The following is a 24,514-nucleotide window of genomic DNA, read 5'->3' as shown; positions in this document are numbered from 1 at the left end:
GAAATGGCAACCCACTTCAGTATTCTTGTCTGGGAAATTTCATGGACAGAGGAGCCTGGTGGGTTACAGTCCATGGTGAAAGTGAAAGTTGCTCAGTCGTGTCTGACTCTTTGCGACCCTGTGGACTATATAGTCCATGGAATTCTCCAGCCCAGAATACTGGAATGGGTAGCCATTCCCTTCTCCAGAGGATCTTCCCAACCCAGGGATTGAACATTGCAGGCAGATTCTTTTTACCAGCTGAGCCACAAGGGAAGCTCAAGAATACTCGAGTGGGTAGCTTACCCCTTCCCAAGCAGATCTTCCAGATCCAGAAATTGAACCAGGGTCTCCTGCATTGCAGGCGGATTCTTTATCAGCTGAGCTACTAGGGAAGCCCATACAGAAACACAGAGTTACAAGAAAAGAGTGAAAAATGACACAACACACACTATCACATGTGCTGGGATAGGTGGACCCTTAACCCAATATGACTGGTGTACTTATAAGAAGATGAGACAGAGTCAGTGATAATGCCATGCAATGACAGCGGTAGAGATTAGATTAATCTCTATTAATACTTGTGTCTACAACCCAAGTATTAATAACAGCAAGGATTGCTGGCAACACCAGAAGTTAAGAGAAAGTTCTGACACTGCTCCCTGGTACCAACCAGATGTCCTACATTCTGACACTAACGACCCAAAGTCAGAGCAGATCCCAGAAGTTAAGGACAGAGGGCTACACAAAATTTCCCCTACTTCTGGTGCCAGCCCCAGTCTTGGGTGTCCCCAAGCTGCCCATGCTGCCCAGCTGGCTGCAAATTCAGGGCTTCCCCCATCTCCCTTAGGTGGGATCATTTCTTAGAATGACTCGCCAAACTCCCTGAAAGCGTTCCTCTGAAGATTACAGCTTTGTGTGTATGTATGATGGAAACAACTCAATTGGGATTAGCAGATGCAAACTATTACATACAGGATGGATAAGTAACAAGGTCCTACTGTAGAGCACAGGGAACCATATTCAATATCCTGGGATAAACCATAATGGAAAAGAACACGAAAAAGATTATTCAGTGTATAACGGAGCCACTTTGCTGCACAGCAGAAATTAAACACACAACATTGTAAATCAACTATAGCTCAATAAAGAAGGATACAACTTGGCAACAACCAGATGAGAGGCGTACAGAGAGCAAGGCGCGGGATGGGGGGAGATGCTGGGTTTCCATGGCCTCTTCTCGTGGAATAGGCACCCCACCCCCAGCACCTCAATATGTTCCCATCTAGGAAGCTCTACTGAGCTCCACTGTCCAGAGATTATACATGAGTTTCAGCACATAGACAGGATGGACTGAGTCACTGGCCACAGCACTGGGCACCCAGCTCCTCTCTCCTCCCCAGACGTTGTGCCCGCCCAATGTTCCAACCCTTCAATCACAAGGTTTGTCTTTCTGGAGACCAGCCCCCATCCTGAAGTCATCTAGGGGCCCACCGAGGTCACCTCATTAACATAAGAAAGCACAAGTATTAACTCAAGAAATTCCAGGGACTTCTGAAGCTTCCTGTCAGAAGCTGATGAAAAGGAGATGGTGGTAGTGGTTTAGTCGCTAAGTCATGTTCGATTCTTTTGTGACCCCAATAACTGTAGCCCTCTAGGCTCCTCTGTCCACGGGATTTCCCAGACAAGAATACTGCAGTAGGTTGCCACTTCCTTCTCCAGGGGATCTCCCCAAGCCAGGGATGGAACCCAAGTCTTCTGAACTGGCAGGCAGGTTCTTTACCGGTGGGCCACCAGGGAAGCCCTGAAAAGGAGATCCTCTTCATTACATCCCAGCAAGGGATCTATCCTCCCCGGAGCCTTCAGAGAGAGCATGGCCCTGCCTACACCCTGGATTTTGACTCAGTAACCTTTAGAACTGTCAGAAAACAACAGTCTGTTATTTTAAACCCCCCTCCCACCTGGGTGTGTGGTAACTGATTACAGGAGCCATAAGAACTGACACAGTAGGTGGAGCAAGGCTTTCTCTGTTGTAACACTGAGCTAAAATGGGGGCTCCAGTGCAATCCCCTCACCCCCACACCATCTATTATTTCCTGAGTTTCCTCAGGACATTCCTTTGCAGCCCTCTCTTCTTAGCAACACTCCCCCCACCCTCCACTTCAATGCTTCGATTCCACCCACCTGCTGAGGACTCCTAACTCCACCACCAATAGACCTCCTCCTGAGCTCCAGACCCAGATGCCCAGTGGAACATCTTCCCCTTGTGTTTCTCAGTGACTGGCAGGACTGCCCACCCTTTGCCCTAATCCCAAACCTCAGGGCAGCTTTATCTCCTGCTGCTCCCTCAAGTTCTACCAAGGTCCCCAAGTCAACAACTTAATTACCTCTAATCTCTCTGCATCTTCCATCTTCATGACCACAGATCTGATCCAGGTGGCCATCACCTGGCTTGAATGACTTACCTAGTCTCTGAGTTCAATAGCGTCATCTCCTCACTGGTCCCTCTGCCCTAGGCTTGCTCCCCTCTCAATTTGGTTTCCCATCCTGCATCCAGAGTAATTAGCCTAAAACCCAATCTCCTCCCCTGTTAAAATAATAGCAGCATCTTACGCTTACTGCTGGCTTATACTGTCCCAGAAACTATTTCAAGTACTGCGGGTGTACTAATTCATTTAAATATCATACTTTCTCATATCATAAAATATATTTTATCATTTAAAACATCATAAAATATCATGGCAATTATTAATATACCAATTTTGCAAATAAGATAATTGAGGCTGACCGAGTCTAAGTGACGTGCCTAAGATTTTGCAAATAGTTAAGGGACGGAGGCAAGATCTAAACCTGTGGGAATCCAACATCGGAACCCTTGTCACGACCCCAGAAGTGTGGAAAGAGGTCCAGTGATTTGGTAATTTACTGAGCAATTTACCTCTGGTTCTTGTGTAAAATCCAAATTCGCTGAGTCATGGCAAAAGTAGGCTATCCATACGACGTGTGCCCAGGCTTTGCCCTACCGTCCCTGGCACTGAATTATGCAACCAGCCTCAGAAGTGTCCCACTTTGGACAGTAAATTAGACAGTCTAAGCCTTACCCCGACTGCCAATGACATTCCAAACACAGAGAATTTATTTGACTTCCTTGCGGTGCCACACTCTACATCCCTTGGCATTTCTACTCCCTTATCCTGCTAGAAATGCCTCGTCCTTCAGGTCTCAGCTTCCATGACATCCTCCCAAACCTCACTCCATCCAAACACCATTATGTTCTCAGGATGCCATGAACGACGGACCTGTCACCCGAGACGCCACTGTCCTGGTTTAAGTGCGCTTCTCCTCACATGCACGTTTCTAGCAAAGGACCGGCCACCTGGTAGGTACAGCGGACACCAGACTCCCCTTCAGGAATGAAAGCTATGCGCCCCATCTCGCAGGAACGCTGCCAGATGACCACCTTCAGCGGTCTACCCTCTGGCACTGCTTGGGCTGAAAGTCACCCTGTGTTCCAATGAAAGGTGCGATTCCAACGACTGATCAATACAGAGATAAAAAAAATGGCTTAATGCCTTCCTCCCAACCAAGGACGACTCTGAAGAGACATCCGAGCTCCAGACACCAACCCAACAGGGAACCAGCTGAGACCTTTCCTGGGACTGCATCACGGACTCATTTCTCCTTCTGCCAAGTCCTGTTTCCATTCACTTCTTCCACACCTGCTGATGTTAAGAGCATTTCCTAATAACCACTCTGCGTGTTACTCTCAGTATCTGCTTCCTGTGACCCCACCTGTCACCTACCACAACAGTAGGTGGTCAATAGTTATCTGTTAACGAATGACTTCTTTACTTAATACATTTCCACGACTACACCTTCCTCTTTGCAAATATGACAATGGCCTGGGTCTGGCTTATGGAAAATCATACTTACAAATTAAAGACATTATACTTAGTAGGGACCAATTCTAAAGCCATGTCCTATTTTTTTGCTTGCAGAGTAAAATCCTGGCGATTAGGAAGGCACGACTACAAGCTTCCAGCTAAATATTTAACATGGAAAACCTCAATTTAGAGGACTCAAAAAACCCATTCTGACACCTGTTAGAAAACCACACACTGCCTCACTGCCACCTCTTCAGAAGCGCCTGCTCCTGCTGTCTGCACAGCACCTGGGACAGCTCCGGACACAGAGGTATCAGCCTGGATCCCTGCAAAGGCGCAGCACCCAACCCAGTGAGGTAAACAGAGCTGGCAGCAGCTGGAGACCAGAGCAGGATGAGAGAAGTGGTACAGAAGCAGCAGAGCGTGTGCAAGCACAAAGCAAGACACGGTCGCGGGGAGAGACAGGTAGGGGCGGCATCCGAATTGAGCTCCGAGAACGAGCCTCCCAGCTTCCGAGCCCCTTCTGTATTCCAGACACGGCGCTGGGGTCCACAGACTACAAGCTGGACTATCATGATGACACAGTACACCATGTTTCATATGTCGATACAAACCAGAGCTCTGGAATACGGAAGAAGGGCCCTGACAGATACAAAGCAGAAGCGACAACATTCTGACTCAAGGTGAAAACATCACTAAGGTTAAGACTTGAACTTCTCTGAACCACACTTTCAACGACAGTCTAAAAACTCTAGTTTGAAGCATGGGTGGTCTCTGAAAAATTGGTTTTCACACTCAAAATGCTGGGTTCAACCTAGCTGCAGTCTGACTGTCTACCCAGATGCCCTTTTCCTCCTCCCTTCTGGACAAGTACCCATTCCTCCCCCATGGAGCACTCCATCTCTACTCCCAGGGGTCTCCATGCCACTAGTCATCACAATCCTGCCTCCCCTGCTAGGGACCGAGTCAAAGATGCAGGCTTGCACCCAGCAGCCCACGGCACCTCCTCCCTCAGGCACGTGGTAAGTCAATGGAAACATGTAAATATGCTTCACAGGCTGCTCAGGGAAAAGAATTTGCCTGTCAGTGCAGGAGATACAGGAGATGCAGGTTTACTCCCTGGAGGAGGAAAGGGCAACCCACTCCAATATCCTTGGGCTTCCCTAAAGAATCCACCCGCAATGAGGGAGACCTGGGTGCCATCTCTGGGTGGGGAAGATCCCCTGGAGAAGGAAATGGCAACCCACTCCAGTATTCTTGCCTGGGAAATCCCATGAACAGAGGAGCCTGGTGGGTTACAGTCACAAAGTGTCAGACAGGACTGAGCATGCATATAAACTGCCTTAGCGGAGAAGGCAATGGCACCCTACTCTAATACTCTTGCCTGGAAAATCCCATGGATGGAGGAGCCTGGTAGGCTGCAGTCCATGGGGTCTCTAAGAGTCAGACATGACTGAGCGACTTCACTCTCACTTTTCACTTTCATGCATTGGAGAAGGAAATGGCAACCCACTCCAGTGTTCTTGCCTGGAGAATCCCAGGGACGGGGGAGCCTGGTGGGCTGCCATCTATGGGGTCACACAGAGTCGGACATGACTGAAGTGACTTAGCAGCAGGTAAGAGGAGAGGACTCTTATCCCATGACTGGGACTCTAGGGACTGCTCCACTTGTCTGAGTCATTTTGGGGCTGCTATAACAGAATGCCTTAGGGATTCAAGTGGCTTCACATCAGTAGAAATGTCTCCCAGTTCTAGAAACTGGCAAGTCCATGGTCAAGGCGACAGCTGATCTGCTTTATGACAATGTCTTCTCCTTGAGCCCTCATGTAGTGGAGGGGCCAAGGGAGCTTTCGGGGGATTCTTTTTTGGCTGCACCACACTGCATGTAGGATCTCAGCTCCCTGATCAGAGATGGAATCCACGTCCTTTGCATTGGAAACTCAGAGTCTTAACTACTGGATCATCAGGGATCTCTCCAGGGATGCCTTTATAAGGCCACTAATCCCATTCATGGCGGCTCTGTCTTCATGATCTCATTAACTCCTAAAGGCCCTACTTCCCAAACCACCACCTTGAGGGTCAGGATTTCAATATGAATTTGGGGGAACACAAACATTCAGACCCAAGCATCTCTCTCCCATGTCCTCTCATGGGTTCATGAGCATGAAGAAACTATCTCAGTCGCTGCTACCAGATGTATTTTGACCATGAAAAAAAGCCAAGATGCAGGCGAAGGCAAAGCAAAGAGAAATGGTGAGAAAGACACAGGGACCCTGTGCTCAGGGCACCTGGACTCTCCCTACCTGTGTGCACACCTTCACCTGAAGCAAAGCCTCCTTACTAAGTGTCTCTGAACTGACATCTGCTACTGTAATGAAAGCATTCTAGGTGATACAAGTGATCCAGTTTTCTTTACTGCAGAACTTGAGAACCTTAAATAGAAATATAGATTGTAAGTCTCTAAGAAGAATCGACAGCGTGCCACATTCCTCACAGTCCGGGGATTTTTTTCCCACAGAACAAAACTTGATAAAGAAGGAGAAGGACATTCTTCTGTCCGTGTACTCAAAAATATCATCTTTCCGGTGTTGCAGGAAGCCAGAGAGGAGAGATCCCAGGCAGGAATACACATAAAGAGGACGCTGTAGCAGGCGACGGTAGGGACACAGACAACAAGGAACAATCAGAAATGTTGGGATGGACATGTATACGCTCCTGTACATGTTTAAAATGGATGACCAACAAGGATCTACTGTATAGCAAGGGGAATTCTGCTCCATGTTATGTGGCAGCCTGGTTGGGAGGGGAGTTTGGGGGGAGAATGGATACATGTATGCATACAGCTGAGTCCCTTTGCTGTCCACCAGAAACTATCACAACACTGTTAACTGGCTACACTCCAATACAAAATAAAAAGTTTTTTAAAAGATACAGGAATGAAATAACATATATAAATCATGATTCAGAGAGAAATTTGGAGGAACTTACTGGACATGGAGGAGTGAGGAATGACCTCAGAATACCAGGAAACAAGCTCTCCAGGTCACTGCTAAGGTCACAGCTCCCTGGCGAAGTGACCTAGGTTGGGTCTTTGATGTCACTGATTAGAGTCTAGTCAACCGTCTGAGTGGACTAAAGGCCACCGTCCTTTCTTGAGCCTTTGGGTAGAAGCCTCTGGTTTTCCTTTTAGGAATTGCTTCTCCCCGTTTGGTCTGTGTGGACATGTTGTCAACTCTTTACCCTTCCTCGTTCCGCAAAGGGTTGGCCAGGTCACATGACCCACACCAAGCCAATCAGACTCTCCTCTGCAGTGGAATCCTGAGTAGCCCAATGACAGAAAACAACTGGGAACTAACCCCCTTAAAAAAATTTTTTTTTAATTGAAGTACAGTTGATTTACAATGTTGTGTTAGTTTCAGGCATACAGCAAAGTGATTCAGTTATACATTTATATAGTTTAATATATGTGTGTGTGTGTGTGCATGCTAAATCACTTCAGTCATGTCCAACTCTTTGGAACTCCATGGCCTGTAGCCCTCCAGGCTCCTCTTTCCACAGGATTCTCCAGGCAAGAATAGTGGAGTGGGTTGCCATGCCCTCCTCCAAGGGAACTCCCCAACCCAGGGATCAAACCCTGGGTCAATCCTGCATTGGCAGGCGGGTTCTTTACCACTAGTGCCACCTGGGAAGCCCTATGTGTGTGTGTGTATATATATATACTTTCCAGATTCTTTCCCCATATAGGTTATTATAGGATCTTTGTTGGTTACCTATTTTAAATGTAGCAGTGTGTATACGTTATTCCCAGATCCCTAACTTATCCACCCCTCCTTTTTCCCTTTTGGTAATCTTAGGTTTGTTTGCTAAGTCTGTGGGTCTGTTTCTGTTTTGTCAATAAGCCCATTTACAGGGAAGTAACCCTTCTGAAGGTGGCCTCTGCAGGGCTGTCCTGTGGTCCCTTGCACCTGGTCATTCCGTTGATTTTCTGAGGTGCACTTCTCCTTTCCAAAGCTTCATTTTGGCTCAAATTAGCTCTTCCTACTGCCTCAACCAGAGAACCCCAACTGGTCACGAGGATCCACCAGACCTCAGCTCCTAGTCATGCAGACCGAGTTTCAAAATGTGTCTTTCAAAAGTAGCCACACGCAAAGGCTATTAGCCGATCACTTCCTAAGAGATGACTATTCTGTTCTATAAAGTGAGATCTGACATCAGGTCCCTTCCAGAGTATGAAGATAAGATGTTTCCCATGTTTGAAAATCAAGGCTGAGAAGGACTTCAAACATTTCTATTCAGATCTTTCAGGGCCCCAAACTTAACAGTATCACATGAGAACTTCCAGCTACATTTTACATTTGCCCACTTTGAAAGGGTTTGATTTTTTTGTGTGTTTATTTTTAAAGAATTTGGAAATTTTTAGAAAGTGCAAGCAGCAAGAAACCAAACCACTTCTAATCCTACCCAGAGATAAACACTGCATGCCGAACTGTCCAGGCTTTCCTGATTTCCTTCCAGTCTGTTCTATGTACTCTTTACAAAAAAAAAAAAAAAACTGTACAGTCTCAACTCTGTATGCCTTCTGTATCCTGTTTCCTTATCTTAAACATTTCTCCCAAGTCATTACATTTTTTTCAACGTTAGGGAAACGCTAAGATTGTTACAACTGCATAGATGGGCCAGAATTTAGTCATCCCACTAACGTCAGACATTTCAACATTTTCCAAATTTTTCCCTCCTGCAGACTCAAAGTGAAAAGTTAAAGTGTTAGTCTCTCAGCTGTGTCCAAATCTTTGTGACCCCATGGACTATAGCCAACCAGGCTCCTCTGTCCATGGAATTCTCCAAGCAAGAATACTGGAGTGGGTAGCCACTTATTCTCCAGGGGATCATCCTGATGCAGGGATTGAACCCGGGTCTCCTGCATTGCAGGCAGATTCTTTATCGTCTGAGCCACCAGGGAAGCCCAGACTCAAAGTACAGCAATAAAGAACATCAGTGTCAGAACCAGCAAATCTAGGAGCAAATCTCAACTGCTGTCCTTTCCTTACCAACTCTGCACCCAGACGCATCACACGCTCACCTGCTTGGAGACTTGTGCAAACACCGGAGGTGTCTCCTGAGGGTGGACCTCTGCAGCCTCAGGGCCCCTCCTGCTACTTCAGTAACTATTCTGAAGAGTCATGAAGATGAAACAGGAACGTCTGTAAAGTGCATTCAAGTGTCTGCCGCAAGACGCAGGACACACACGACCAAGAGCAGCTATGCACACGAAGCTTGTGTCTGCAATCCCAGCAGTATCTATGCCGAGCCAAGTCGCTTCAGTCGTGTCCAACTCTTTACAGCCCACCAGGCTCCTCTGTCCGTAGGATTCTCCAGGCAAGAATACTGGGGTGGGTTGCCATTTCCTCCTGTAGGGGTTCTTCCCATCCCAGGGATCGAACCCGTGTATCCTGCATTGCAGGCAGATTCTTTACCATTTGAGCCACCAGGGAAGCTCCATAACAGTATCCATAAGCAAATGACAAAATAACAAAAGTTCGGTCCGCTTTTCATTTTCCTGATATGACAAACGAGATATGAGTATATACTCATACGTTCTACTAAGTTTTAAAATCATAAAAAAGAATGCTTTTCTATAGCATTCGTTTTGTAAAGGTCCCTGCTCAGTTTGTCATGTAGAAGTTGGTAGAGGCTTTTGCAGATACAGAAACTGCTTTTCTTCCAATACAGAGCTTTTAAAAAAGCAAAAGTACTTTCAAAGGGCACTCACTCTCCTTATCCTTTCTGGCGAAATTGCAGTCAGGAAACAAAATGAAGAATTTTCTATTGGCAGATGTTCATAGTATGCTCTTTGTGGATGGCTACCAACAAGACACTCGATTACCTTGAGTGAACGTGACAGTGTTATTTTTATTCATGTCAAGAGCAGTTCATTAGCATTTCCAGAACCACCTAAACTGAAGTAACAGGAGGGACCCAGAGGCTACAGAGATCCACCTTCAGGAGAGAGCAGCTGAGCGGGGAGCATTTGCCCGCACGTGGCCTGCTTAGGCCACAGCTCTGATGGTCTGCTCCTGTCTCAGTCTGCCACTTCCACAAAACGGAGCTACGCAGGGCACCCAACTCCTAGCCACGCTTCCACGATGTTATTGTTCAACCAGTAAGTCATGTCCCAGTCTTTGCGACCCCATGGACTGCAGCACGCCAGGCTTCCCTGTCCTTCACCATCTCCCGGGGTTTGCTCCAACTCATGTCCATTGAGTCAGTGATGCCATCCAACCATCTCATCCTCTGTTGCCCCCTTCTCCTCCTGCCCTCAATCTTTCCCAGCATCAGGGTCTTTTCCAATGAGTTAGCTCTTCACATCAGATGGCCAAAGTATTTCTGCCATGAGTCAAAAAAAAATAAAGCCTATAAAAGACACTGCCCAGTCCTGAGTGACAAGAGACAGAGCTGTGGCTTTTGTGGCTCTCCTTTTCCGGGTCCATGAGGGACTGCTCTTCCCTGCCCCAGCTCCAGCTGGGGTGGGGCAGGTGACTTGCTATAGCCACTGGATGTGAGCAGAAGTGACATGTGTGACTTCCACAAAGAACCAATATGATTCGTCACATCCGCCACCATCACAGAGGTGCATGTGGGGTATGGGAAGAAGGAAAACCCCTGGCAAAGTTAGTCCAGATGAAAAGAGGGAAATGCAGATTTGGCTGACAAAGGAGGTACGACTATATACTCATAGACTCTATTGAGTTTTAAAATCATTAAAAAAATGAATGCTTTTCTATAACACAGGTTACTAAAATGACTCAGGAAAAGATAGAAAACATAAATAGCCCAGTGATCACTGAAGAAACTGGGAAAACTGCCAAAGAACCACCTCCAAAAACTGTCCTGGAAAGGTTGTTTTGAACCTTCAAAGAACAAGTAATTCCTTACTTCACCATTGCACAGGAAAAGAAGTGAACAGTCTGTTTAACAATGTTATGGCTCAGTGGTAAAGAATCCACTGGCCAATGCGGGCAACATGGGTTTGATTCCTAGGTTGGGAAGATGTCCTAGAGGAGAAAACAGCAGCCCACTCCAGTATTCTTGCCTGGGAAATCCCATAGACAGAGGAGCCTGGAGTCCTGCAGTACTTGGGGTCACAAAGAGTCAGATAAGACTTAGCAACAAAAGAACACATAGGAATACTGAATGCCCAAATCCTAAACAACTAAATCTAGCATTGTATAAAAATAACTGGCAAACATAGTCAAATAAGATCAACTGCAGGAAGGCAGGGAGAGCTCAATACTAGAAAATCTGCTGAGGCTCAAGAATGTAGAACACAAGGCCTTCATGTGCAGAGGAACTATCACTGGTATATCACCAGCACAGAAAACAATGCCTGGAACATAGTAAGTGCTCCATAAATACCTATGGCATAAATTACTGAGTGAATACAGTAACAAATTAAAGGAGAAAAATACATGATTACCTCTAAAGACCACAACAATATAGTCAAATTTAACTTCAGTGCCAAAGAAAAATTCAAAATAAAATAATAAATTTATGCAACATGTAACATGATTAAAAAACAAAGTCTCTCAAACCAATCATGCATTTCCAGAGATAATAAGACGGGGAAGTTCACATTTCACCATGTATTCATCAGTAGTTTAACAGTGTTCTATAAGTCCTAGACAATGCAATTAGACAAGAAAATATGATACATAGAATACTGGGGAGGAAGAAACAAAATTACTATTTGTAGAAAATATGATTACTATTTGGAAAACTCAATACACTCAGTTTCTGCTAAAGTACTTATAAGCAATGGGAAAGTCTGGATGAAGGTGATTAAGATAATTATACAAGAATCAACCACTTTCCTACATTCCAACAATAAAGAGTAAGAAAATATCACTTAACATAAGACTCCAACCATTAAGGCTACAGTAATGACAATAACAAATGACCTAAACATAAAAGCAAGATTATTCAGGACCTTTGTAGACAAAAACTAGATTACAGGATCATAAACAAACTTGAATAAATATGTCATTCCCAGACAGAAAGAATTCTCATCATACTAAATACTGCAAAATTGTCAATTTTCCCCCAACTTAATGCATACATTTTAAAACATACTAAAAATAAACCAGTGAGCAAAGCCAAAAGAATATAATCAACTTTTTTAAAATAAGGAAGCTACTTGTAATTAGCTGTGACTAAGGCACACGATCTTTGGGCAAAGCTGTTGAGTCCTAATTGTCAAGCCAGTCAAGGAGTTGCCCCAGATGAAGCTAGGATGAGGGGCCCAGACCAACTCCACTGCACTCCTCCCCAAAGAATGGGATCCACCCCTGCTCGCCTGGGCAGCAAAGCCCACCTCAAATCCTTGCTCAGTGCCAAAGAATTGATGATTTTGAACTGTGGTGCTGTGGAAGACTCTTGAGAGTCCCTTGGACTGCAAGGAGATCAAACCAGTCCATCCTAAAGGAAATCAACCATGAATACTCATTGAAGGACTGCTGCTGAAGCTCTAGTACTGTGAGAGCTGACTCATTGGAAAAGACCCTGATGCTGGGAAACCTTGAGAGCAGGAGGAAAAGAGGAAAAGAGAGGATGAAAGGTTAGACAGCACCACCGATTCAATGGACATGAAATCTGGGAGAGAGTGAAGGACAGAGGAGCCTGGCGTATTGCAGTCCATGGCATCGCCAAGAGTCAGAAACAGCTTAGCAACCGAACAACAACTGTTTAGAAACAAAACCTAAACGTGACACCTATGTGATATCGCACGCCAAAATCACAGAATTTGACAAATAAAAGATCTGGTGGCAAAGTAAAATTATATAAATGGTCATGAAAATGTATCAATATTAATGTACGACTGAGTGACTTCACTTTCACTTTCCACTTTCATGCATTGGAGAAGGAAATGGCAACCCACTCCAGTGTTCTTGCCTGGAGAATCCCATGGACGGAGAAGCCTGGTGGGCTGCAGTCCATGGGGTCGCACAGAGTCGGACACGACTGAAGCGACTTGGCGGCGGCGGCGGCGGGCTGGGAAAAGTGTTCCAAAGCATAACATTTAAAGCACAAACCATCAAGTGATAGACTTGAGGTCATGAAATATTAAAAATGACATAAAACAAAATATCAAAGGCAGAGAAAACTACAGAGAGAGTGCGTGGCATAAGACAAAGTATATATACGTAATATATTAGCAATGACCTTAAAATCAATAAGAAATCAATAAGAAATAGTCATGAACAAGACTGCAAAGAAATGGGACAAAGACCCATGCAGGCAACTCAGAAAAGGCCACAAACATCCAACAGACATAAAAAATGCTCAACCTCACTATAGACATTTGAGAGGAAAAAAGGTTTTGGTTTTATTCAGGTAATTAACGAAGTCATAAAATTAGTTACTGATGGAGTTGGGGAGAAGAAATTAACAATTCTTCTGAGGATGAAAACAGAAAATGTGTGTGCCATTCATATACATGAAATATATACTCACACAGTCTTAAAAACTCACTTATTCTTTGGCCCAGAAATTCCATTTCTAAGACTTCATCCTAGGAAAGTAAACCCATAGGAAATACTTGCTACATGATTACCAAAGGAACTCAGTGGACTCTAATGCAATATTACACAGCTTTGAAAAATCATGCTGTAAACACAGCTACTGACATGGGATGATACTCAAAATATAACACAAAGAGGGAAAAGACAGGTTGCAAAAAGTACACAGCCAATGGTCTCTATGTCTTTAAGAATAGAAATATACCTATTAAAAACTTGGATGACTATATCCAAAATATTACTGTGGTCTCCAGGTAGCGAGATTACTGGTTTGGGGGGTTTCTGTTTTGTTTTCTGGCCATACCTTATGGCAGGCAGGATCTAAGCTCCTGACTAGGGATTGAACCCGAGTCCCCTGCAGTGGAAGTAGGGAGTCTTAACCACTGCACCACCCATGAAGTCGCTCCAGGTAGTAAGATTGATGATTTTTTTTTTTTTTTGCCTTTTTGCCCACCCACAAGTTTATAACTTTTCTACAATAAACAAGTATCATCTACACAACCAAAAAGAAAGTTTTAAAAAAAGTAAATTGAATTCTGTGGGAAAATAAACATTTATCCTAAAAATAAACTCTGAAGTTGGAAAATGAAAGCAAAAACATCTGCTTCCTGGACAGAAAGGAGAGTTTAAAATTGCTAGACAGCCACACACTTCCCAAAGGCAGAGGTGTGTCATCACCCAACGGGAGAGCCCTAACTCTCCCCCACTCCCAGTCTCCCCACACCTCTCTCCAAACTACCACTAACTCCATGCAGAGTTGAGGCTTAATTGTATTATTTCCCATTGTCATCAATATAGCATTTGAAATACAGGCTGTCATTATCAATATAGCATTTGAATCTCTTGATTATTATTAAAAGAGATCAAGAGATCCTTACTAATCCCCTCTAAAAGAAACAACCTTCAACGGAATGACTGTTTTGCTCAGCTACTGATTCACTTTGTCTAGAGGGGAAACAGTCCTTATCACCCATCGTGATACATTTCTTCCCTGGATGGACAATGGGAGGGGGAGTCATTATCTGCTGGTGAGAAGAATGGCTCCCTGGCAATGACTTGTAGGTCTGGGAGAAGAGAGTCCTGCAGGAAGTCCTGACAACCGGGAGCAGCCCAGCCCGAGGCTGCAAGCTGGCAGGTCTGCATAGCGAGGAGCCTGGAAGACTCAAGCAGAGAATACATTCCAGATCTGCTAGCCTGCTCATCTGTTGGTGAGTACATTCTGTTTCTCTGTCACACACACACCGCAGCAGGTGGCCTGACACAGGCTTCCATAAAACTAATGAAAAACATCACTCTGAGACCTTACAAACATGCACAGTGCTCCCTGGGGGACAGGTTTGGGTGTGCCCAGCCCTGTTGTGTAACAGAAAGACATGGGGAAATATAGGCAGGAGCAAAAGAGTCCAATGACTAATCTGGAGTTGGTTCCAACTTTTCCCTATCAGAACAGTGACGTTCACTTCCCTATAGGGCAGTGATGCCCTATCAACTGGGCCACGGCTCTTAGGAGGCCTGCTGATGGGCAAAGTAGTGTCTCAGAGACACCTTCAAGGAAAAGATCCTCACTGGTCTTGGCTGCTTTGGTTAGAGCCAAGATGTCTGCAGCACCAGTGCTCCTGATGGTTGCATCCTCAGCATCTATCTGGGTACCCCTGGTGGCAGCAGTGGCATCCTGAGAGCTGCACAGCAGCAGTGATGCTCAGCCCACCCGGCTCTGCACCAGAAACCAAGCCTGCTCAAGGAGCAGTCTAGGAGTGGAAGATGGGGCTGTCCAGACCAAACTTGACCTTCCACTCCCCCAACTCAGAGCTTTAAGAACCAAAGAATCCAACCCAACCGGACTTGGTCCCTCCCACACTTCCAGAGCTCCTTGTCTACTCTCAAGTCCCTTGAATGTCACCCTGTTTTGCACACGAGCACTGAGGGCTTCCCTGGTGGCACCTACCAATTTAGGAGACATAAGAGACGGGGGTTCGATTCCTGGATCAGGAAGATCCCCTGGAGAAAGAAATGGCAACCCACTCCAATATTCTTGCCTGGAGAATCCCATGGACAGAGGAGCCTGGTGAGCTATGGTTCATGGGGTCACAAAGAGTTGGACATGACTGATGTGACTTAGCACAGAGCCCATTGACAGCCATCACTGGTCAGTGGCTGTGGGCATCTGAGAAGTCCTTTACACTCCGGAGCCAGTGTTTTCAGAGGACTGAATGGGCACAAGGAGCCTCACCAACCATTTCCTGGGTACTCGATGTAAGCCAGGCTCCCTTTAACTCTTAACAGACATCTAGGGCAGGGGCTGCTATGCCGTCCACCACCCCTCACTGGAGACTGAAGGAACCTCCTCCTCACCAAGTCAAAGGGCCAGGTTTACTTCCAATTTCTCAGTCACCTAGTGTGTTAGTCTCTCATTCGTGTCTGACACTTTTGTGACCCCATGGACTGTAGCCTGCCAGGCTCCTCTGTCCATGGAATTCTCCAGGCAAGAATACTGGAGTGGGTAGCCATTCTCTTCTCCATGGGGATCTTCTTGATCCAGGGATCAAACCCAAGTTTCCTGCATTGCAGGCAGCTTCTCTACCGTCTGAGCCACCAGGAAGACCAGTTTTACTTCTATTTTCTGGGTCACCTAGCAGGTCTCTAAATCTCAGCTCAGGCTCTATTTCCACCCAACACAAACCACATGCCATTTGCAGAAAAAAATACTCTATGTCTTTCAGAGTGCCTCTCACCCCAGCAACCGATAGACTCTCCTGAAGGCAAAAAAACCCCGGTATCCTAAGTCAGCATGAACTGATTCCTCCCTTAACTCCTGCTCTATCCTTCCAAAGCCCAGGAATACAGCTGTGGTCATGCATCGGTACATCCATCACCATCCCAAAAGGAGAGAGGGGCCGTGTCTGGAGCCTCTCGCATCCTTGTCTATGACACCGGGACCTCTCGTTCACTTATATATTCAATTGCCAAAGAATTTTGGAGAACCGACTATATGCCAGGCATTAGAGGACAGCTGTTTCTGCCTGCAAGGAGCTTAAAGACTATTGGAAAAGGTAAATGAGACAAGATAAAAATTACACTACACAAGAGAAATGGGTTTTGTTTACTCTGCACGGCAACAGTTCATGAACCAGCACAGAGCCCGGCAAACAGCAGGCATCCAATAAGCATTTACTGGATGGACGAAAGCATGAGCATACAAGCCAGGAATAGCGTCTGCCCAAAGGTACTTGTGGCTACTGTTTATGAAGCATGCCCTGGCTGAGCATGGTTTTGGGTGCTTTCTGGGGGTAATCCCATGACCTCATTGCCACAATCACCACATCACTGGTACTCAGTCCAAGCTTGTACTGCTTGCCACACAAGAGGCCAATTAATCAAGAGAGGAGCTGTTGGAGCAAGGAATAGTGCCTTTATTTGGAAAGCCAGCCAACCAAGAAGATGGTGGACTCATGTCCCAAAGAACCATCTCACGTGAGTTAGAATTCAGGCTTCTTTTACATTAATACTTTAAAAAAAAAAAAAAAAAAAAAGGACAGTAAAGTCAAACATTTCTTGGTTTGGGTTAGCCTCCAGAAGGGATGTGTTAATTTCTTCCTCCCTGCAGTCATTCACAGGTGGGCCTGATCAGGAAGTTTCCTGGAAGCTAAACAAAGGTATTTTGGCTTAATGCTCATGACCTGGGAGGCATGACTCCCAGAGATGGGCCATTATGTGTAATTTAAGCTTACAGGCAACATCCCTTTAGTGATGAACTTGTCATAGAATACAAAAGGTCCCTCCCTATTACATCACCTCAGCACAACCCTTATTATGCCCATTTCGCAGATGAGGAAACTAAGGAGCAGAGCCCAGCTCAAGATCCTGTAGTCAGTAACCAACCAGCCAGATCCATCCCACTCGAAAGCCAGTGCTACTTGGAACCATGAGGCACTTGGTGGTACAGTCCGGAAAGACGAGAGATGCTTCCCAAGAGATGGGCTGAAGTGAACGGAGAGGAGAAGGAATGTGTGCACAGATGGGAGAAGCAAACCAAGGAGGAGATGACACTTTTCCTAGTTAACTGCAGTGGGCTTGAAACTTTTCCCAGTTGCTGGCACCCTCTCTACAGAGAAGTACTCACTTCAAGAGAAAATACTGCTAACTCCATAAGGTATGTGTAAGTAGAACATTTCCTCGTTGTTAAAGAGACTGGATCTGATCCCTGGCAGTTTTATATTCAGAAGACGTCCAGAACCTACAACTTACAGAAGGCAAGCCAGATGAAATGCCAAGAGTTAGGACCACCCTCCAGCCCATCTCTTAGCCCTGCCTCAAAGACAAGAATGTCATCCTTTCAAAGACACACACAGGGCAAGCATCCAGTGGCTTGTTAAAGCATCACCAATAGGTGGTCCACCAACCCCACACCTAAATGCCAAGCATCCAATCCCACTGCTTCTACCGAGTCAAGAAATTAAGAAGCAGCATTAGGATCATGCCTTGGTACATTCTCCGCAAGAGAAAGTGAACGTTGTCCCCTTTTACTTACTGCATGGACCCCACAGTCAACTGGATTAAATAACCATGAACTGAGGACCAATGGTCTAGAAGGCATTGCACTATACACACTGAGCATACAATGGCAGTCAGTACATTCTACAGTTTTGTGCTTGTAAGAAATCAAAAAAATGAAAAAGAAGAGAATTTCAAAGAGTGATGAGTGCTGTGACAAAAATGAACAAGATGATGGGGGGAGTGGGAAGAGGGGAGGGGGACCTCTCAAAGGTCTCTGAGCAAAGACCTGGATGAAGAGGAAGAGGCATGCAGGAAGAGCAGACCCTTAGGCAAGCAGGAAAAGTGGGATCCCCAGATAGAAATGAGCTTGGTGCGTTTGGGGCAAGGAAGGCTGCTGTCGATGGAGCACAAAGGAGGTGGGGTTGGCGGAACAGAATGAGAATGAAAAGACCAGAAGGGAGTCAAGTCTGGCCAGGTCTTATAGGCCCCCGGAAAGATTTGGGGCACTCAGTGCAATGAAAGGCCACTGGAGGCTTTTCAGCAGCAAAATAATACAAACTAGCTTTTGCCCTAAAAGGTTCACTCAACTCAGAACGTCATCAAAATGGATAGAGACTAGTGATTAACACAATAGTGGACTGGTCCCAACGCTACCTGATAAAGAGTCAAAATTCACCCACACGCCAGCAACCACCAGTGTCTCCATAAACAAGTGGAAAGTACCTCTTAGTGACCAGCTGCTTGGAGCTCCAAGAATATGCTTTTAAATCAGTAAGAACACCTGGTACCTATTCTGAAACCCAACCTCCATTCTCCCTTGGTCATTCCATCCATGGATGAGGCTGGAAATCATGTTTTATGCCCAAGTTTTGTAGTAAATCTTCCTACTTTGAAACAAGTCCTGAAGAGAGACAGCTATGTTTTAGGGATACTGGGACGAAAGCATGACAACTTGCTAACATTTTGCTTTGATGACCGAAGTGGAACCTCAAGACCAAGTGAGAAGGGAGATCCAGGTCTAAGGTTATGGGTCCCTGGTCACGTCGTTGGTCTGGTGTGAAGACCTGAAGATCCATGCCAGCCCCTGGGGTGATGCAGAAGTCATTCACTAAAGACAGGTCAACTGGACCATCATCTGCTAAATGACCCAGACAGGAAAACACGGTTTCCACATCCAACATACAGAAAAGCAGCCCACGTGAGGCTCTATCTGTGGCAATACCATGCCAGAAATCTGGGCTAATCTGACTCTGCTATTCATAAATTCTCCCCAATGTGAAAGCACATGTGTTTGGGAAAAAGGAAAATGTATCCAAGTCCATTTTAGACATGGTTGCTTGGGAGCCATCTGGAAGCCTAACAAGCTGCCGGCACCCCCCTGCCCTCAAATGCCCACCGTAATTAGGGCAGTGTGCTTACAAGGGTGTTCAGTGTCCCCCGGGGAGGTCCCCACTCCCGACTGGCCAGATGCCAGTTGGGGCTCCATTTCCCACCCAATAAAGGTATTCGGTTTCTTGGTAAACCTAGTGGAGGGCCCTCGAGGTGTTGAGCTCGTACTTGAACTGCACCCAAGACTGGGTTCTCTGCTTTTCGCTGGCCTTAAGACAGCGCACCCAAATTCCTTGGCCACAGAAGCAACGGAAATCTCTCTCCAGGGACAGAAGTTTCACGAAAAACCCTCTCTACTAACCAGTCTGTGTGCAGAGCTTGGGAAGAGACCCACCAGAACCCTTATGTAACAAGAATAGACGCCGGCACCCCACACAGCGGCCCCAGGAGACACTAGCCCAGATGTAGCCCATTTTGGTGATGACAGCCGGCGGCGGGGTCTTGCGCTAGGATCCGGTTCTTTCCAACTCTGGGGCCGGGGTTCCCCACCCCGCCCCCGGCCTCCCCTACCTGGCTGTGATCTTCTTTCTGCTTATCTCATCTTCCAGAGGAGCTGGGCCTCCTCCTCTGCAGCCTTCACCGTCACCCCCCCTTCCCCCCCGCCAACCCCCCCCCCCCAACTGAAATCAGTTTCAGGACCGAGCGACTGCCGCGCCATTCCACCGGCACCTTCCCTGCCGCGGCCCCCACCCCTACCGATCTCTCCCCGCCACCTAACACATCGACAAACCGGCCAGGAAAAGAGATTCAGTATCTCGCACAGCCAGAGCCCCGGGAGGGGCAGGCTCAGTTCTGTCAAGCCGACCCACCAGGCCCAACACTGCCCCACCTCCCCGCGCCGCCGGACCCCCCGAGAAGCCCCGAACTCGGAGGAGGAGGGGCATGCATCTTCGAAGAGCGACCACGGGTCGGCGGCCTCCAGCACGATCAGAGCGAACACCTGTTTCCACGACGCTCTGGTGCCAGAGGGAGAAGGGAGTCCCGGGGAGGTGGGGCGGTGTGCAGGGAGGACGAGGTGAAGGGGCAGCTGGGGACGCAGGTAAAGGATGCGTCATTCTTCGCGCTTGGCAACCGGAGCCCCGGAGCGGCGGGCAGAGGTCCAGAATGGCTCGGGGGTCCGAGAGAAGTTCGGGGAGGAGGGGTCGCGCCCGCGAGCGGCGCCCGGAGCTAGAGGAGAGGACCGGCGGGGGCCGGCGCGCCCGCTCCATCACCTACCTGCGCGCGCGGGGGGATACAGCTCCGCCGCGCGCCCGGCCCGCGGGTGACCTACCTGCCCACTGTCTGGTTGGCCAGCTGGCGCATGCGGTTGAACTGCTTCTTCATCGTGGCCCCGCTGGTGCGCTAGCCCGGAGCTGGGGAGGACGGAGCAGCCCGGAGCCCGCCGCAGGGTTACATGGCTCCCGCGCCGAGCCTCCCGGGCGGCGGCACTGCGGAGCCTCTCGAGCCGTCTGGCCCGCGCGCGGCTCCCTCCCGGGGGCTCCACCGCCTACTCCTCGTGCAGCCGCGGAGCCCTCATGGCCACGCCCGGGCCGCCCTGGGCGCCGCCGCCGGGTCCGCCCCGGCCGCTGCCCCCAGCCCCGCTACGGCGCGGGACCCGGGTCTCCGCAGGCTGGCCGCTGACCGGCTGGCCCGGAGCTGGGGGGCGGGGGGGGTGGAGGGGGGTCCCCGCTGCGCCTGTGCGGAGGGCGCCGTGCATTCTGGGGCTTGTAGTTCCGCGCCCGGCGCCCACCTCGCCACGGTCCCGGGTGTCCACGTGGGGCCAGCGGCTCTGCACTTCAGCGTTCTAGGAAGGGCAAGGTTTTCCTGCTTTAGAAATAGCAAAGTGGAACCGAGAATACAACAGCAAATAAGGAGCATCCATTGCCTTTTTTTTTCTTTTTAATGAAATACAGGGCATGTACAATATCATGTCAGTTTCAGGTGTACTGTGTTTCCCTGGAGGCTCGGAGGGTAAAGAATCTGCCTGCAATGCAGGAGACCTGGGTTCAGTCCCTGGGTTGGGAAGATTCCTTGGAGAAGGGAATGGCTACCCACTCCAGTATTCTTGCCTGGAGAACATGGACAGAGGTGCCTCTCAGGCTGCAGTCCACCGGGTCGCAAGTAGTCGGACAGGACTGAGGGACTAATACTTCAGGTGTTTTATATGATGATTTGATATTTGCAAACGATCACCACCATAAATCTATTAACGAACTGTCCCCACACAAAGCTATTACAATGTTACTGGCCATATCCCTTATGTTGCAAAGAGTCCAACAGAACACAGCAACTGAACAACTGACATATAACTGGAGATTTGTGCCTCTTAATCCCCTTCACCTCTTTCGCCCACTGCCTCCCACCCTCCTCCTTTCTGGCAACCACCTGTTTGTATTTTAAGAGAACGTGGGGTATTGCTGCTTTGAATTCCCAGAAGGAAGACATGCCTGCAAGAACATGGCTCATAAACCTGCAGATGATTAACACTGAGGGCCAGGGTTAAGCTTGGGGCAAGAGTGTCGTGCAGATTTTGCACCAGGTGTAGCATACATCCCAGAAATGTGACGCTTGCTTTTCAACAAACCTAGTAGGTACCCAGAGGAGAAGGCGATGGCACCCCACTCCAGTACTCTTGCCTGGAAAATCCCATGGACGGAGGAGCCTGGTGGGCTGCAGTCCATGGGGTAGCTAAAAGTTGGGAATGACTGAGCAACTTTACTTTCACTTTTCACTTTCATGCATTGGAGAAGGAAATGGCAACCCACTCCAGTGTTCTTGCCTGGAGAATCCCAGGGACAGAGGAGCCTAGTCGGCTGCCATCTATGCGGTCGCACCGAGTCAGACACGACTGAAGTGACTTAGCAGTAGGTACCCAGAAGCCAATAAAATGATAGTGGCATCATGATCACGGGTTCCAGTTTGACCAGGATCACTTTCTTGTGTGGCGTAGACTCCAGCCTCATGTCCCTTCTACCGCTGAAGAACAAGTGCCATCAGCTGTGACTGGCCAGCAGCATCCTACATGGTGGTGGCGCATTAGCATCAGTTGGCTTTTGAAAAGGGGTCATGACCTTCTGCAGCCTTTATCCTTTGGAAAACAATGGTGACTTCAGTTAGGTTTTATCATCATTTACCAAGTGAGAGCAGTGTGTTGGGTGGGAGGGTCTTTGGATCAAAAAGATATGAATATTAAAACTCCAAATACCAATTATATAACCTTAGGGAGAAAGTACATACCCTAAGTCAGTTTTTTCATCTCCAATAGAGAAATAATACCACTTGAGAGATAGCAAAGTTAGAGATCTGTTTGCTACACTATCAACAGTCAAGTAACATCTAAATTTCTATATAGTACATTATGTCCTCTTCATTTACTACAAATAAGATTAGCATGATTGCAATAGAGAGAAATGCTATTCCTACAGCAGAATTACTAATCTGACAAATGAAAGAAGTTTTTTTTTGCAATGGGCTATTTTGCATAGGTTGATTATAGTCTCAAGATGTCCTACATATGGTTCTAAGTATCTTGCTGACCAGCTGAACAAAAGATGGTTTGAGGCATGTCTTGGCTGAATGAACATGAAATCTTTAATTAAGTTGTGAATTTAGCCTCAGCTTATTAGGTCAGCAGCTCTAGCCTATTAATAAGTTAAGGCATTCTTTGCTTTTAACTGAGTTATGCCTATAATGTCAATATAATTTTTCTACAAACTAAAGTTATTTCCATTTTGAGAATTTTTTTAAAAACCAAGTCACAACATGTTTTTATATGTATAAATAATAGTGAGGCAGTAAGGACACTGGGTGATTTTTATTAATAGTAGCACTGTCTCTGGTAATGTCTAGAGTGTCCAGTATAGTAGTCACCAACAACACATGGCTATTGAAATTAAAATTTAAAATGTAATTCCTCAGGACTTCCCTGGTGGTCCAGTGGTTAAGATTCTGTACTTCCACTGCAGGGGGCACGAGTTCGATACCTGGTCAAGGAACTAAGATCCCTGGAAGCCACCTGGTGCAGCCTAAAAAATAAAAATAATTTTAAAACACTGGGGCTTCCCCGGTGGATCAGTGGTAAAGAATCTGCCTGCCAGTGCAGGAATCACAGGTTCGATCCCTGATCTGGAAGATCTCTCATACTGCAGAGCAACTAAGCCCTCTTGCCACAATTATTGAGCCTGTGCTCTAGTGCCTGGAAGCTGCAACTACGGAGCCCATGTGTCGCAACGACTGAAACCTGAGGCCCGTAGCATCCGAGCTCTGCCACCACAAAGAGAAGTCCGCACAGCGCACAACTCGACAAAGGGTAGCACCCGCTTCCCAGCAATAGAGAAGAGACCGTGCGGCAGCAACGACCCCAAACAGCCAAAAATAAAAAAATCTTAAAAAAAAAATACTATCCTCCAACTTTTAAAAGTTAAAAGCAATAAAATTTAGTTTCTCCATCACCCTAGCCACATGTTAAGGGCTTCATAGCCCCATGCGACTAGGGAGTTGCTGTATTGAACAGCACAGAATTAGGAGACTCCTATCATCTCAGAAAGTTCTAGTGGACAGCACTTGTCCTCCAGAACTCTGGCAGACAACTCCAATATCATGTCAGCCTCTGCCTTCAATGCTGAGATATTTCAGTTCTGTTCTGCTTCTCCTCAAGAGACAGCCTACCCTGCTAGACTGTGGTCTAATAATATGTTATTAACTGATGGTTTCTTCACAAGTTTCTGTTCTCCCATGAGTATTTCCTCCATTCAAGAAGCAGCCAGGGCTTTTTCTGCTTCCTACCCCAGGGAGGGGATGACAGTGCAGAAAAAAAGAGAAAGGAGTGTCAAATCTTTTCATCTCTCAAAGCAGACTTCAAAAACACATGTGAGAGAATAGAGTTTTGTTTTTTTTTTTAAAAGGGGGTTTTGAGTTTGAAGATTATGGGCTTTGGAATGTTTATGTCTATGCCATAAATAGCACCGTTTGAAGAATATCCTACCCCGTATATTCTAGATAAAGAACCCCCAAGCTGTGGAATACTGAAGATGATGATAGGGGAGTGGGAAAGGAGACAGGAAGAGGAAAAGTTGATGATGAATGTGCTGATTTTATTATTGTTCAAAAATTTCACTGCCTATCTCCATAGGAAGGGATTATACTTCCTCTTCTCTTTGAGGTCAAGATCAATCACGTGATTTTTTCCTTGGACATAGAATATGCACAGAGGTGATT

At 46.9% G+C, this 24,514-nt stretch overlaps 1 protein-coding gene across 3 annotated transcripts in view; it reads right to left on the bottom strand.

Annotated features, from left to right (window-relative positions):
- Positions 1-20,944, bottom strand: part of ARHGAP44 (Rho GTPase activating protein 44) — a 161,667-nt gene extending 140,723 nt beyond the window's left edge. For all 3 annotated transcript variants that reach the window (XM_002695851.7, XM_015458756.3, XM_015458757.3), the window contains exon 1: positions 20,589-20,944. In XM_002695851.7, the coding sequence (XP_002695897.2) occupies positions 20,589-20,641 (53 nt within the window). In that variant the 5' untranslated portion in view covers positions 20,642-20,944. The remainder of the gene's footprint in view (positions 1-20,588) is intronic.
- Positions 20,945-24,514: the final 3,570 nt, after the last annotated feature.

Source organism: Bos taurus, chromosome 19 (assembly GCF_002263795.3).
Source record: "Bos taurus isolate L1 Dominette 01449 registration number 42190680 breed Hereford chromosome 19, ARS-UCD2.0, whole genome shotgun sequence".
NCBI classification, from domain to species: Eukaryota; Metazoa; Chordata; class Mammalia; order Artiodactyla; family Bovidae; genus Bos; species Bos taurus.
This window is presented reverse-complemented; position numbering and strand designations above follow the sequence as displayed.